This window comes from Cariama cristata, unplaced genomic scaffold (assembly GCF_000690535.1).
Source record: "Cariama cristata isolate BGI_N322 unplaced genomic scaffold, ASM69053v1 scaffold18304, whole genome shotgun sequence".
Taxonomy (NCBI): domain Eukaryota; kingdom Metazoa; phylum Chordata; class Aves; order Cariamiformes; family Cariamidae; genus Cariama; species Cariama cristata.
In genome coordinates this window covers 20,149-32,879 of record NW_009611463.1, presented here as the reverse complement: position 1 = coordinate 32,879, position 12,731 = coordinate 20,149, and the positions used below count along the sequence as shown (strand labels likewise).

Here is a 12,731-nt window from a genome sequence, read left to right as displayed (position 1 = left end):
ATTCCTGCAATGCCATGCACACTGATGCCAGAGGGGTGACAGCAGCAGCAGCATCCCCGTGTCCATGTGGACAAGGTGAGGACCAGTCACTCCTTATTTTAATTGCTGAACACGCTCTGCCTCCCACCCCCAAGATGTAAGAGAGGAACGAAGTTATGGAGAGACTTTATGACCTCTGTGGATATTGGGAGCAACTGAAAATGCCATGGGAACCCAGCTCGGTCGCATCAATAAGGATAACTCAGTCAACACCAGCTGGTGCAAGGGGCAGGCTGCAGCCAGGCACAATCAGGGGGAAGGAGGAATGGAGCAAGCCACGCAGAGAGATGGTTTTCAGATGCAGTGCTCAAGAATAGGAAGCAGACGTATATTTTTCACCCTGGTAGCGGCAGTCCACATCCACTTCCCATCACACTGACCAGCTAAAGAGTTTAAGTGCTTTACCGCTGAAGCATTTAAGCAACTGGTCTCTCCAAGCAGGTGCCTATTTTTTTTTTTTTGCAGGGAGCAGATTCCCAGGCAGAAAGCCTCCAAGAGCCATACAGACCCCCAGGAAGAAAAGGGGAGTCTTCTGTCTTCTGCCTTTTCCCGTCTAGTTTGCGATTTTCAGGATAGATCCTTACAAAGAGTAGATCACATGCTCAGTCTGCATGTGAGTTTTTTACCTCTGGCTTAATCCACGCAATGCTGCTGGGTCAGTCGTGGCAGGGTGTCCATCCCATGGGGCAAGAGCTACCCTGCACACAAGCAGCGATGCTGGATGAGTGCCATTCAGAAGAGGACGGATCCAGACGACAAAAAACCTTCAGAAGTTAAACACAAACAGCCAGAGAGGCAACGAGAACGGAGAAGGACAAGGCCTGGCAAATCAAAGGGAGGGCAGATGCGTGTTGTAAACCTAAACCCGCTCAGATTAGGCATCTAATCACCACCGCAAAGCAATCCTATTGAACCCAAACAGCAATGGATTAACCTCTTGGAAACCAGCCCTCCACACACAAACAGTGCTTTCCCAAGAAGGCATCACGGCTTCTGAAAAAAACCGTCATCAGCTGATTTTTCACCTCTTGTCTTTGAAATATTTCATATTCAATAACACAAATTTCATTAGAGACATTTTTCAAAACCACGCAAGTGAAGAAAGGAACAAATTAGCATCCTGTCTGCCTTGCACAGACTAACCGAGGGACCGAAAGGCACTGAGAAACACCCAAGCTCCGTGGAGCCGCAGCTCAGAGCCTGCCAAACAAGCTCCGGACTCACTCTCTGGAGGGGCAGTAACGAAGTTGAAACTCTATATTCAAGGATGTTGCTTCCTTCGGAGAGCAGGGTGTAGCGTGCCATTTCCAGACAGAGCAAATCCAGCTCCCACTCCCTGCAACGTTGTGTTTTGCAATAGAAATTGTTTAAAGGTTTGCATAGATGCATTTTTCACCTGGGAGCAGCAGGCTACTGCCCCGCGTACCTGCGACGGGACAACCTCAGCGTGCTGTGCTTTGCAGCATTTCTATATGTACCGCCAGCTAGATTTCTCTAGTTACCAGGATTCTTCTTCAAAAGATGCACTTTGCCTTTTTATTTCTGCACTGCAGCTTAAATTTCAGGGAGGCTTTATCCTTCAGTGCTCCTTGTCACTCCCAGCCCAACAGGACAACGCTGGGCTGGAGAATATGGCTGTCAAAGGCTACTACCACTTGGCAGGAGTGGTCACTCACCTCCTTCTAAACCTGTGAGCCCAAAGAGAGGGAAAAACTCAATATATTTAAATCAGAGAAAGCAATTCCAAGCAACCCGTGCTGTGAAGCGTCTGTCCCAAAGGATGGCATAGAACAAATCCCAGGAACTTGTGTTTTTGTTTCAGAAGGGCAGAAATGAGCTGTGTGATAGGGAAGCTGCAGTTAGGCAGCAGACTCACCAGAATTAAGGCAGAGTTTCCAGTGAGGTCAAGTCACTCCAGGCTTGAGGGCTCAAAGAGCATGTTGATTGTGGTGGGAAAGTCAGGGATTTTTTCAATGATAACACAGAAAGTTTTAGCTCTGCAAAGGCAGCAATATGCCCTACTGCTACTAAACTCAAAGGGCAATGAGGAAGAAACAAACTAGATCAGGAAAAGAGCTGGAGAAAACCTTTCCTCTCTTCCAGGCTGTATTCAATACTACGACAGCAGAAAGACACTGTACATACTGCGAGGGATTTCCATCTGTGTCATTAACCTGTTCTACTTTGAAGCATCAGACACCCGCAGCCAGTAGCTGCAGCCATAATTAGAGACGTTATTCTGTGCCAGGTATCAGCTTTTCACTCCTTTTGATTCCCAGGAGGCCAGCAGCTACGACACAGCTTCAGTGTGCTCAAGGTGATCGCAAGTTTTTAATAACAAGTTAGGCATGCCTTCAATTAAAAAGGGCCCTTCAACACCGCACCGAGTTCAGAAACACATGGGTAGATGAAGACCATTTTGCAGCCCTCCCCTCAAGGGCTGTAAGTGGAAACGAGTGGAGCTAAATTTTGAAAGTTTATTTTCCAAACCTGCTTCTCCTGCTTTCCTTCCTTGCGTACATGGGAACGTATTTGTTTTGCTAAGAAACATCTCGTAAATGGTGTCTTGGGGACCGGCAGCAGTCCACAGACGGAGAAATGCTGCTCTAGAGAGGCTACTGGCACCGTCAGGTCAGGATTTTGCAGGGTTTTTTTAATCCCCAAAGCAAGGATGTGCCTTAGATCACTTGCTATGTTACCACGAGGCAAGTCACTCTGCAATGGGAACAGAAGAATTGCAATACGGGGTCAGGGCAGAGTATTTCAGTAAGGAGTCTCAGCTGGTTACTGCTATTCAGGAAAAAAAGAAAATGCAAAATGCAACCAAGGACTGAACAATCTGCACAATCTCAGGATGTCTCCAGACACAGCAAGTTTTAAATCCAAACGCAAGATGTTTTCCACTACTCTAAGAACTGTTTACTCTTCAGAAACGCCACCGATGTCTTGGACTACACTGCAGCCACGGGTCCTGTGCGTTATTTACACTGTGCATCAAGGTGCCATGCTGATTTGGGGATGCAAAGGGCTAGACGTCCACTGGATCTCAGCTGCATGACCATCTCCCTTCCTTGGAATGTCCAGTCCTTCGCTGTGGCTCACGACTCCTTTCAGCTCCACAAAGCTCACAACGCCAAGGAGGCCCCAAACAAGAAAATGCACTCCGGATTGGGATCAGCATTATGAAACTTCACCAACTGTTTTGAAAACTCACCACTGTTTTCTACAAGATGATGAAAACAGGGCTTTTTTTTTTGCTCAGGGCAAGGTTTTTGCACAGCTTTATCAAGGATAAACACCTCCGCTTGTGCTCGACGACTAACGGGCAGGTTTCTCTTTCAGCCAAGAGAGCCTCCCACCGCACAGGGACCACATCTGATAGAACCACCTCGGGCAGGGGACAGCAGAGTCTCTCCTCCCTCCTTTGGGCTGTTAGTTTTGTTGACACAACACCATCAAAGGCACCTTCCCCTCAGCTCACAAGGGGAAACCTGATCCCCAAACTCCAGCGGCTCCCACTCAAAGAACGGAGGGGACCTGCGGGAAGAACAGAGCCAAGAGGAACCGACTTGGGAGAGGTTTTTTTGTACACTTACTGTGTCGCACCAAGGCTACCCAGGAGGTTTTAAGCACAGATTTCAGGCTGAGGGTCTCTACTTATTTTCAGGGTAAAGCAGGGAGGATCAGGTGCTCTGATGTGGCTACATCTTGACACTGTGAACATGGACAGAGAGGATGAGAGCATCTAATGAACAAGTTTTGCCTCCAAGCCTGTTTTTATCCTGAAATCCTGAGAAAGATGAGAAGCTTTCCCATCTCCCCAGCGAATGCAGCACAACCGCAGGGAGACAAAGCCACCAGGAAACAAGTCCTGGGGAATTTTACCCCCTCAGCGGAAAAGTGGACGTGGGGCCGGCCGCACGGCAAGCCTGTTTGCAGCAAACAGGAAAAGCGGAGCCCCAAGTCTCCTGAACTCTCCCGATACCAGAGTGGGATATCATGGCCCAGCAGTGGGAAAATACACTGCGTCAAGGGGGGCATCGGGGTCTTCACGGCTCTCTTGCCTTCCCACGTAGCTGTAGGGAAGACGGTAGCAAAGCGGGGGGATCACGTTTGGCCGAGGAAAAAGCAGAAACGGAGGATGTGCAGATCCTGTAGGGCTTCAGCTAGCGTTCCTCTCCCTGCAAAGACCTGGTCTTTATATCGGCCTTACCTACTTTATCAAGCACGGTGAAAGGCTTGGTTTTAAAAAGAAAAGCTTTCCACCTCTGTCCCATAAGCCCCTGGCAGCACGGGGAAAACTACTGCAATTTTTCTCTCGGATTTAAAAAAAGTTATTTCCCAGTTTAGTGTACAGTTCTGGCAGAGAGAGGCGAAGGGCAGGGCTCCTGAGGAATATAAACTAACAAATACAGGAAGGGAGAAAGTCTGCAGAAACACATAGTCTGAAATAGCACAGGCAGGCCAGGAGGATAACTGCCTGGGGATACGCTCTCTATTCTGCCTGTAAATTATCCCCTGCAGCCTGAGGATGACACGAACAGGAGACACGGACGACAGGAAAGGGCCTGAGTCAGTGCTGATGGCCAAGGCAGCCTCTCCCAGGATGTGCCAGCAGTTTTCATCGCAGAGAGATGGCAGGGATCTCATCAAGAGCGTTTCATAGACCTGTGTGGAAACAGGACAAGCCTTCCCTGCCATTGGCGCAGCAGATCCAGGTCCAAATCCTGGCTTAGCCAACTCCAGGACGACGCCAAAGCCCTCACCATGGGAACCCCTGCAGCTCCTGCATTACCCATTGCATTAAGTCTTGGGAGTCTCCGTTTCAAACAGGTTTTGGGTTCTTTCCTGGCAGTTTCAGCCGCACAAGAGCTTGTTCCTGGGGAGCACCAGAGGACTATCACCATCGAAGTCATCCTGCCTGCACCCTCGCCGCAACAGCAGCGTGCTGCAGCTTGAGTTACAGAGGAGTTGAGACTAACCCTTGCCTCCAGCTGGATAAACAGACTCCTGCATAAACCACCTCCAGTCCTTCATCAGGTTCTCCTCTGTGCAGATAGGCTAAAAGTCAAAGAAGTGCCCAGATTAATTATGCAAATAAAGGCAAAGAAAGCATCCCCAACACATGGAGAAAGGCACCTGCCTCCCAGGGACCACCTACCCTGGGATAACATTGCAGGCTTCCCACATAATACGGGCCATTAATTATCACTCCCCTCCTGCTCCAGCAAGACTTGTATGTGGGAGTGGAGGAGGTGGAAAGTAGCTCCAAAGTGGCCAGAAGAGCTTGAGGGAGGAGAGTTTAGAGTCATTCCTGTTCACGTTCCTAAAATAGAGATCCTGCTGCCTTGCACCCTCCTTTGTAGAGCATTAAGCCCCACCAGTAAAAAGCACTACATAAAAGCTAGGCATTAACTCTCTTGTTCTGTTCCAGCCTAATAAGTAGAAAGTCAATGCCATTGTTTTAGGTCTAAGCAAAAAAAATACTTTGAAACCTCAAAAATTAGGGTTTTTTGAAGCAATTATCTCCCTCCTCCATCTCCGAGACTAAAGAAACATGGGCCAATTATTTCTTTGAAGGCTAAATATTTACTCCCAGATGAAGTGCAGCAGCTCAGGCTAGAGATGAATTATCCAGCTCTGATGTCATCTAATGCCTGCAAGTAACAAAACCCAAACGAAAACAGTATGAACAAACAACAACAAAAAAGGGTGTTTTCTCCCTGGAAAAGCCCTTCAGAGAGGGGAAAGGAATGAAGTTGTTTCAGCTCACCTGAGCTGTGTCCGAGGCATTTGGCAGGGCCCTGGCACCACGCTCCTGTTCCCTTTGGGTGGCCTTGCCCAGGTCTCCATAGATAAGATGCCCATGCTCAACGAGGGCACAAGTAGCGTATGATCAAACCTCTCCCAGCAAGAACCGGCCTTGTGGAAAAACCACCATCTTATTCTGGAGTAAGACCTACCCTACAGAGTTTGTAGGGCCAGGTGTGGGAACTCCTCCTCAACCTCCACGAGCAAGTAGCCTGCACACACAGCAAGCATTAATCAATGTCATCTCTTCTTTAAAAAAGAAAAAAAAAATAAAAATCCCTCCTGCCTTATTTACATCTGACTCCCGAGTTTCAAAGCTCTCAGCTTTTGCCCCCTCCAGTCACTATTCTTTCCCAGGCAGAAGGTGCCAACCCTCTGGTTAAGGGCACCAAAAAAAAAGAAGTGGCTATGTGTAAGAAACCACCACCGGCACAAGCGCGGGGGTGACTCATTTCTTCTGAAGACGAAGGAACAAGAGCGCTCTCTGTTCGGTGAGACTGCCTGAAGTTTCAGTTGCGATCCCATCTCGCTACATGCACTCATGACAGCATGCAGAAATATCTCCTCGGGGGATCTTCCCATGGGACTTAACTCTGACACATATTCCCACAGGACTCATTCTTTTAAAAGTGTTATTTGTTAGTAAGGCAGTGGGAATTTGACTTCGCGAAATACCAAGAGAGTGAGTGAGCAGAGCTGGGTGCCGGCGGCTGGACTCGTTAACGCGACTGCGAGTCGTGCCCCGCATTCAATCCGACGGAAGAACTTGCTGGGCTGCAAGAATAGATGTCCTGGGTCAGAGCAGAGGTCTGCATCGCCCAGTATCCTGTTTATGCTACCCATGGCCTCTTCTCCACCCCCAAGCAGAAGGAGAGCACTATAGCAGGGAAGGAGGAAGAGCGAGAGCCAATTTCCACATATGTGTGGGCTGTCGTTTGTTTTCTTCCTCCATTTTAAGTCCATGACTGCTTAATTCTCACCTGTAGGCATCATACAGTGGATGTGCAGACGCAAAAATCAAATCAAAATACTAAGAGTTGTGTAGACTGATATCCAGTGAGTAGGTATCAAGCACCAAGTTACATGTTAATGTTTCAAAGTTACATCCGACCAATTCCCAGACAACACCAGTATGCAGAAATATATGAAGTCCTCCAAAATCCAGATAAGAAAAGTGTAAGACAAGAAAATATGACTTTAAACAATAACTGAGCAATCCACAATACTTAGAGCACACAAAGCAGAGTCAGAGAGAGTCTGCACCCAAGTAGACAAGTCAGCAAGGAGTGCTTGGTGGATGCTGAGCTCCTTTCTTCTTCCTACTCTTTGTTAAATGTAAAGCTCTTGCTGAAATGGCTAGTTCAACACCGACTTACCCCTGCCAAGAGCTTCCCCTAATTCTTCTGCTTTTCTCAAAGTTATTTTAGTCAAATTCAGAAATATAAAGAAAACAAGCATGCCGTGTGTGACATTTTGAGTACAAAAACCAGTGTGGGAAATAATTTGTGGTGTTTTCCTGCCCTGCTCAGAGCGCATGGACTGCAGGAATGTACCTGATTTCCCACGCTCTCACGGTTGCTGTGGGTAGCCCGCATGGGCATGTCTCCTCCACTCCTCAAAATACCTGAAGTGGCAGCTATCGGAGTTATTAAAAAAAAAATAAATCTCAGCTTTGGGACAACAACTCTTATCGAGATAGGCTCTCATAGCTGCAGGTGAGCATCGCTCATCCTGGCATGGCACCAACCAGCACCGAGCAGCTGCTCCAGACAAACCGAGACAACTCAGTGCGGTGCTGCAGGCACCAGGATACACACAGTCCATGGCAAAAAAAGCCAAAAGTATATAACTTGAAAACAGGTCAGATAATGATAAAACATGTGGGGAAATACAGACTCAGACCAGCCCACCCTAGGGACAAGGTATGTTTCGATAAAGTGGTGGGGGAGTTGCACATCTGCCACCTCTCACCTGATGCCAGGGGCCGGATCCACTCCTTGCTATTCAGGTCAAGTCTCCAGAGGTCATTGAAGGCGGCGTTACAGCTGCTCTGCGTGCAGCCACCGAACACATACATCGACTGGTTAGCATCGTAGTAACACGCACCTAGGAAAGGAATCAAACATGCAGATTAGCCAATTCTCTGACCTTTGTGTTTTTGGGTGAAAAAAAAGATCATTTTCTTTTCCCCTGGGTTTCAGACAGGAGAAAAGCAGACAGGTTCCTCCAACTTCAATAAAACCATGGGTCGGCTTAGGGGTATCCCTGACCAGGGTAAACCTCCAGCAAAAACCCTCTGAGACGATCATCCCCTCAAGCAGAGCAGCTCCTGAAAGTGTAAAGAAAGCTGCCTTAGCAGCTTGTAGTTAATTAGATTAGCGACGATTAACGCACTCAGCATGCTTACCTTCTCTAAGCTAGTTTGTATGGTTTATAGGGTCGCCAATTTAGACTAAGAAACTGGCTTGTGTACCTAGACCTGGTCGCTGATTCTCTTTTCCAAGTCTGACAGCATTTCACCCTATCTCATCACAGAAAAGCACCGCTGAAACAGACGCATCTTACGTGAGCATTCCCTTTGCTCCTTATGGGAAAGGATTAGGCAACGAGATGGGGAACGGGGAGGGAACGCAACACTTGACAACCCCTCAAAGATACCCAGGGAAATAAAGAGCTTTTGGCCCCAAACCAAATTCTGCAGGAAAAAAAAAAAAATGCAAGTGCCTGCCTTTGGTAGTTAGCATCCCGTGGTACCCAAGCACCTCTGACAAGAAGAAAATTAAACAGAATGTAGAGCAGAGGGGACTTGCTCAGCTTATCTGCCTTGGAGGATGAGCACGATTCAAACACATTCAGAAAGTTAAACCCCTGTAATTACAAAGAGGACTTCCCAATTTTTACATTTCCCTCCTCAAACGCAACGAGCCCTGTTGACTTCGTACAATGACCCCTCGCCTTTCACAAGGCGCAAGGCAGCGGCATCTCTTCCACCTCTTGCCTAACTCATGAGAAGTAGGACAAGCATCCGATGGCAATGCTGGAAAAGCAAGCTTGTCCTTTGGCAGCAGCTTGGACAGATAAACTCACACCAGCCCCTAAGTTTGGAAGCCAAAGATCGAGGAGAGAAGGTGACTTCAGCTCCTGGCCTGCTCTGGGTGATTGGGCAGCAGGTTCTTCCACATCCGCACCCTCCAGTCGGACGGGTGCTGTCTCCGCTGACCTCCGTGTGACAGCAACTCATTTGAAATTCACTCCTCCCTTGACCTGACACAGCCTGAAAAGTCTTAATTATTGGGTTTTCTGTAAAATTCTTCCCTTTCTTCCCCTAGAGCTTTGGTAAAAAGTGTACAGCGTGGCTGGCAGGAGGGGCAAGCTTGTTCCTGAAGCCTCGATCTGTCTGTCAGAATGTTGCTGTGCTCGTTACTGCATCTCCCAGGACGTATTTAACTGTCTTCAGACACCAGGAATTCAGCAGCACACATATGGATGGTCCCAAAACACTAAATCCTGCATGCTCTCTCTTAGCATTGATACTCCTCTCAAAGAGGACTTTCCACCTGAATCCCACTCAGAATCAAAGCATCTCTCTGTAAAGTCCAACTTCATACAAGTGCCCTCAAAAGACAACCATAAAAATCTAATATCAACCCTTTCAACATGAGCAAGGCCCCCCCAGCAATTCCTTGAGCATTTATTATCAAGTCTAGCGAGGGGAGAAACCACAATAAATCATATCCACGCACACATGTGCCGGTGCATTGCAGAAAGCCGCGGTGTTTTATGCTCTGGGAACACTGAAGGGTACCAGCCGGGGCCTGGAGGGTGCAGGAGTCATTGCCCTTGTGGTGACAAGCAATATATTGCCCCACACGAAAAGCAAGAGAAAAGTCAAAGTTCAGGCGGGCTGCCCTGTGCCGTGGACTGCATCTGGCCCCGCATCCGAGATAGAGGTGAGAAGCACTTGTGATTATGCAGGAGGCCCTCCGCAGAGCATCTCCAGGTTGAGGACCCTGTGCCATCGTAAAGAACCAGCACACGGGAAGCGACAAGATGAAGGATTAGCACGCAAGTACAGCGCTGCCTTTCATAAAGAGCACCAATATTTATTCTGTGCCGAAGCAAAAGCAGAGGTAGATGCATAGCAGGGGTGCAAGTTGCACCAATCATTCCATCTCTCTCCATCACATGTACACAGCTGTTCACCAGTTAAATAAAAATAGAGTCAGATGAGCTGACCTGACGGGACACAGGACTACTCCAGAGCTTGTACAGGCAAAGGCTTTTTTTCTTTTTGAAATAGCAGCCAGAAAATACAAGAAAAAAGCCTAAAAAAGGAGCATCTGGAGTGAAAGGCTGATAACCTACTTTTGATAGTAAAAGAAAAGGATTCAGAGCAAATCCTCACGAGAAGAAGTCTCTGCTTCCAGCTTCACTCTAGACCAGTGCAAGCACGTCCCTGGTTTCCAACGATCCAACCCCACAGCCCTAATTCTGCAGGCTGGAGGTATGTATTTCCAGCCTGAAAGAGCTCTTTAACACAGCCCACCCATAAACACACCAGCGATATTCATCTCGCCGCTCTGAATGAATCGCAACGCCGTAAACCCGGTGCATTCAAGTGCCCGCAGACAATACCGTGGCTCAGCAGGGGATGCGATGATGCCCGGTGGCCTTTGCCGAGGGTCCCATTGTCTGACCTGGGGCTTGTCATGCAGATCCCCTATTGAAAAGCCAGCAGCCCTCATGCCCTTGGCTTTTAGTGACAAGGCCAGGGCGCTTTGCTGACCACACAGCAGGAACGAGGGAGCTGGAGACATGGGACGTGTTCGTAGGGTGAGACCACCCAGCTCTCCCCCATGTGCATCCACACGAGGTCCTTACGCGCAAATGAAATGCCTTCATCTCAACCCATGTCTTGTTAAACTAATATAACATACACCTATACGCCACGGCACATCACTTCGGAGCTCTGTCTGGGGTGGAGGATATATAAGTAGTGGTGTAGTGGATTTACCTCGGAGGGGGTCGAGGAAGAAATAATGATTAAGAGCATTTTCATAGCTTTACCTACTCCTTAAGATTTGACCCTGTATCATTTTTACACAGTAAGACCCCTTGTAGGCTGCAATGTCACCTCCACCCAGGAAGGCACCAGCCAGCACTTTGCACTAAGTATGTGGAATTAAAACCTGGTGCAAAGCAATGCTGCGGTTTTTCCACTTAACCTTTCTTGAAAGGTTTGGTTTCCTTACAAATCTAATCACTACCTAAACCATGACAGGTCGAGAGCCTCTTACCTCCTCCCCACGTCAAAACCTTGGCAAGCACAGCTTTCGCACAACAGCACAGCTCATTTATTATTTTTGAGGGGAGGTGGCAGCATTCTTCTCCTCTATTTGGATTTAAAAACCAGGCCAGCCAGCCAGGCACCACGACATCCGCATGGCATGTATTTTAATCCTAGACCAAAATAATTTAAACTGTGCTTTCCTACTTCTTCTTAGCAAGCCATTTAAAGGTTCTGAAGTAGAGGAAGACAGATCAGTTTGGGAAAAAAAAAATTAGGGGGGGAAAAAAAGCACCAGTGAAAACTTCAGTTTATACCAGCCTTGCAAAGGTGTCGAATAAATCAGGGGAGGAGGGTCTGAATCCCTAGTGCCTTTAGCTCTTTTTTGGGTGGAAAACACTGGATGGATTTTTAGTTGGGTTTGTTTATGTTTTTGGTTTTTTGGTCTGTGTTTTTTGTTTTTTTTTTTGGTTTTTTTTGTTTTTTTTTTTTTTGAGTCCCAGTAAAATTCAGTGTCCCCCAGAGTTTTCATTATTGCAGACATGGCATATCTTTGTCAGTGGAAAACAAGAGAATAAATATTTCTGATGCTTGAAGACAGTGATGGCCAAACAGACCGCAGAGTCAGCTTGTTCTGAACACGTTCCTGTTTCCCCTCTGTGCTGCATAGCAAAGCATCAGAGACTTTCACCCAGAGCGTGAGGTAACCGAAATAAAGATCAACTGAAAGGGAAAACTGAATGCAAAGCACATGCACTTTGCAATAATTAAAGTCCATTGACTTTTTAAACGCTAAGTACATCAAATAAAGTAACCTATCCAAGTTCAAAGGTCGTACTCCCCATCGGAAAGAGGGGCAAGAGTCCAGCTTGGCTAGTGAAATCCCATTGCTACGCAGCCCTCGGCTGAGAACAGCACCGCAGCTTTGCAGCTAAAGGTTGGCAGCCCTCGGTGTTGGCGTTCCCAGGAGGACCCTGCCAAGCCGATGCTGCAAGCGTCGTACGTTGAGCTGCTGGCACCGCTTCCTCCAACGCGGGGCTGGGTTTTGGAGGTAACCTCTCTGCACCCAACCGTGTTTGGCACGAGAGCCGGCAGGCCGGCGGCGCCGAGGAGGCAGGGCTGCAGATGAAAGCGGCCAGTCCTGCTGGCTGGCACAGATGTTTACACCAACAATGCCACAAGTTGTGGCACGATAAAAATGCACCAGACCTCAGAAAGCCCAGCTCTCCGCATCTTCAGGGGAAAAAAATAGATCAAAGATATCCCACATTATCTCCCTATTCTCTAAAATACTCTTTTCCTGCACCTTGCAGTGCAGGGACTCCGTGCAGCCAAAAGGCAGTGATATATTGAGTAAAGCTGGGCAATATGAAGAGCCGTAGCTGTGGTAGAAAAGCAGCCCATCCTGTAAAACAAACAACATTCCAGCTTTTACCTCTCCCTTGCCTCTCAGGGTAAACCCACAAAATTGCTTTAATTAGTCATCACGTTGGTGCCATGCTCCCCAGATTGCATGGAAAAAAAAATAATCAGTATTTAAAATTAGTCACTCTTCCATCAAAGGATCAATATTTCTGGCACAACAGTCGGCATT

General features: G+C 47.7%; 1 protein-coding gene across 1 annotated transcript in view; it reads right to left on the bottom strand.

Annotated features, from left to right (window-relative positions):
* Positions 1 to 12,731, bottom strand: part of FBXO42 (F-box protein 42) — a 32,728-nt gene that overhangs the window by 14,865 nt on the left and 5,132 nt on the right. The window contains exon 3 of the mRNA XM_009698278.1: positions 7,822 to 7,956. Coding sequence (XP_009696580.1) covers positions 7,822 to 7,956 — 135 coding nt within the window. The remainder of the gene's footprint in view (positions 1 to 7,821; positions 7,957 to 12,731) is intronic.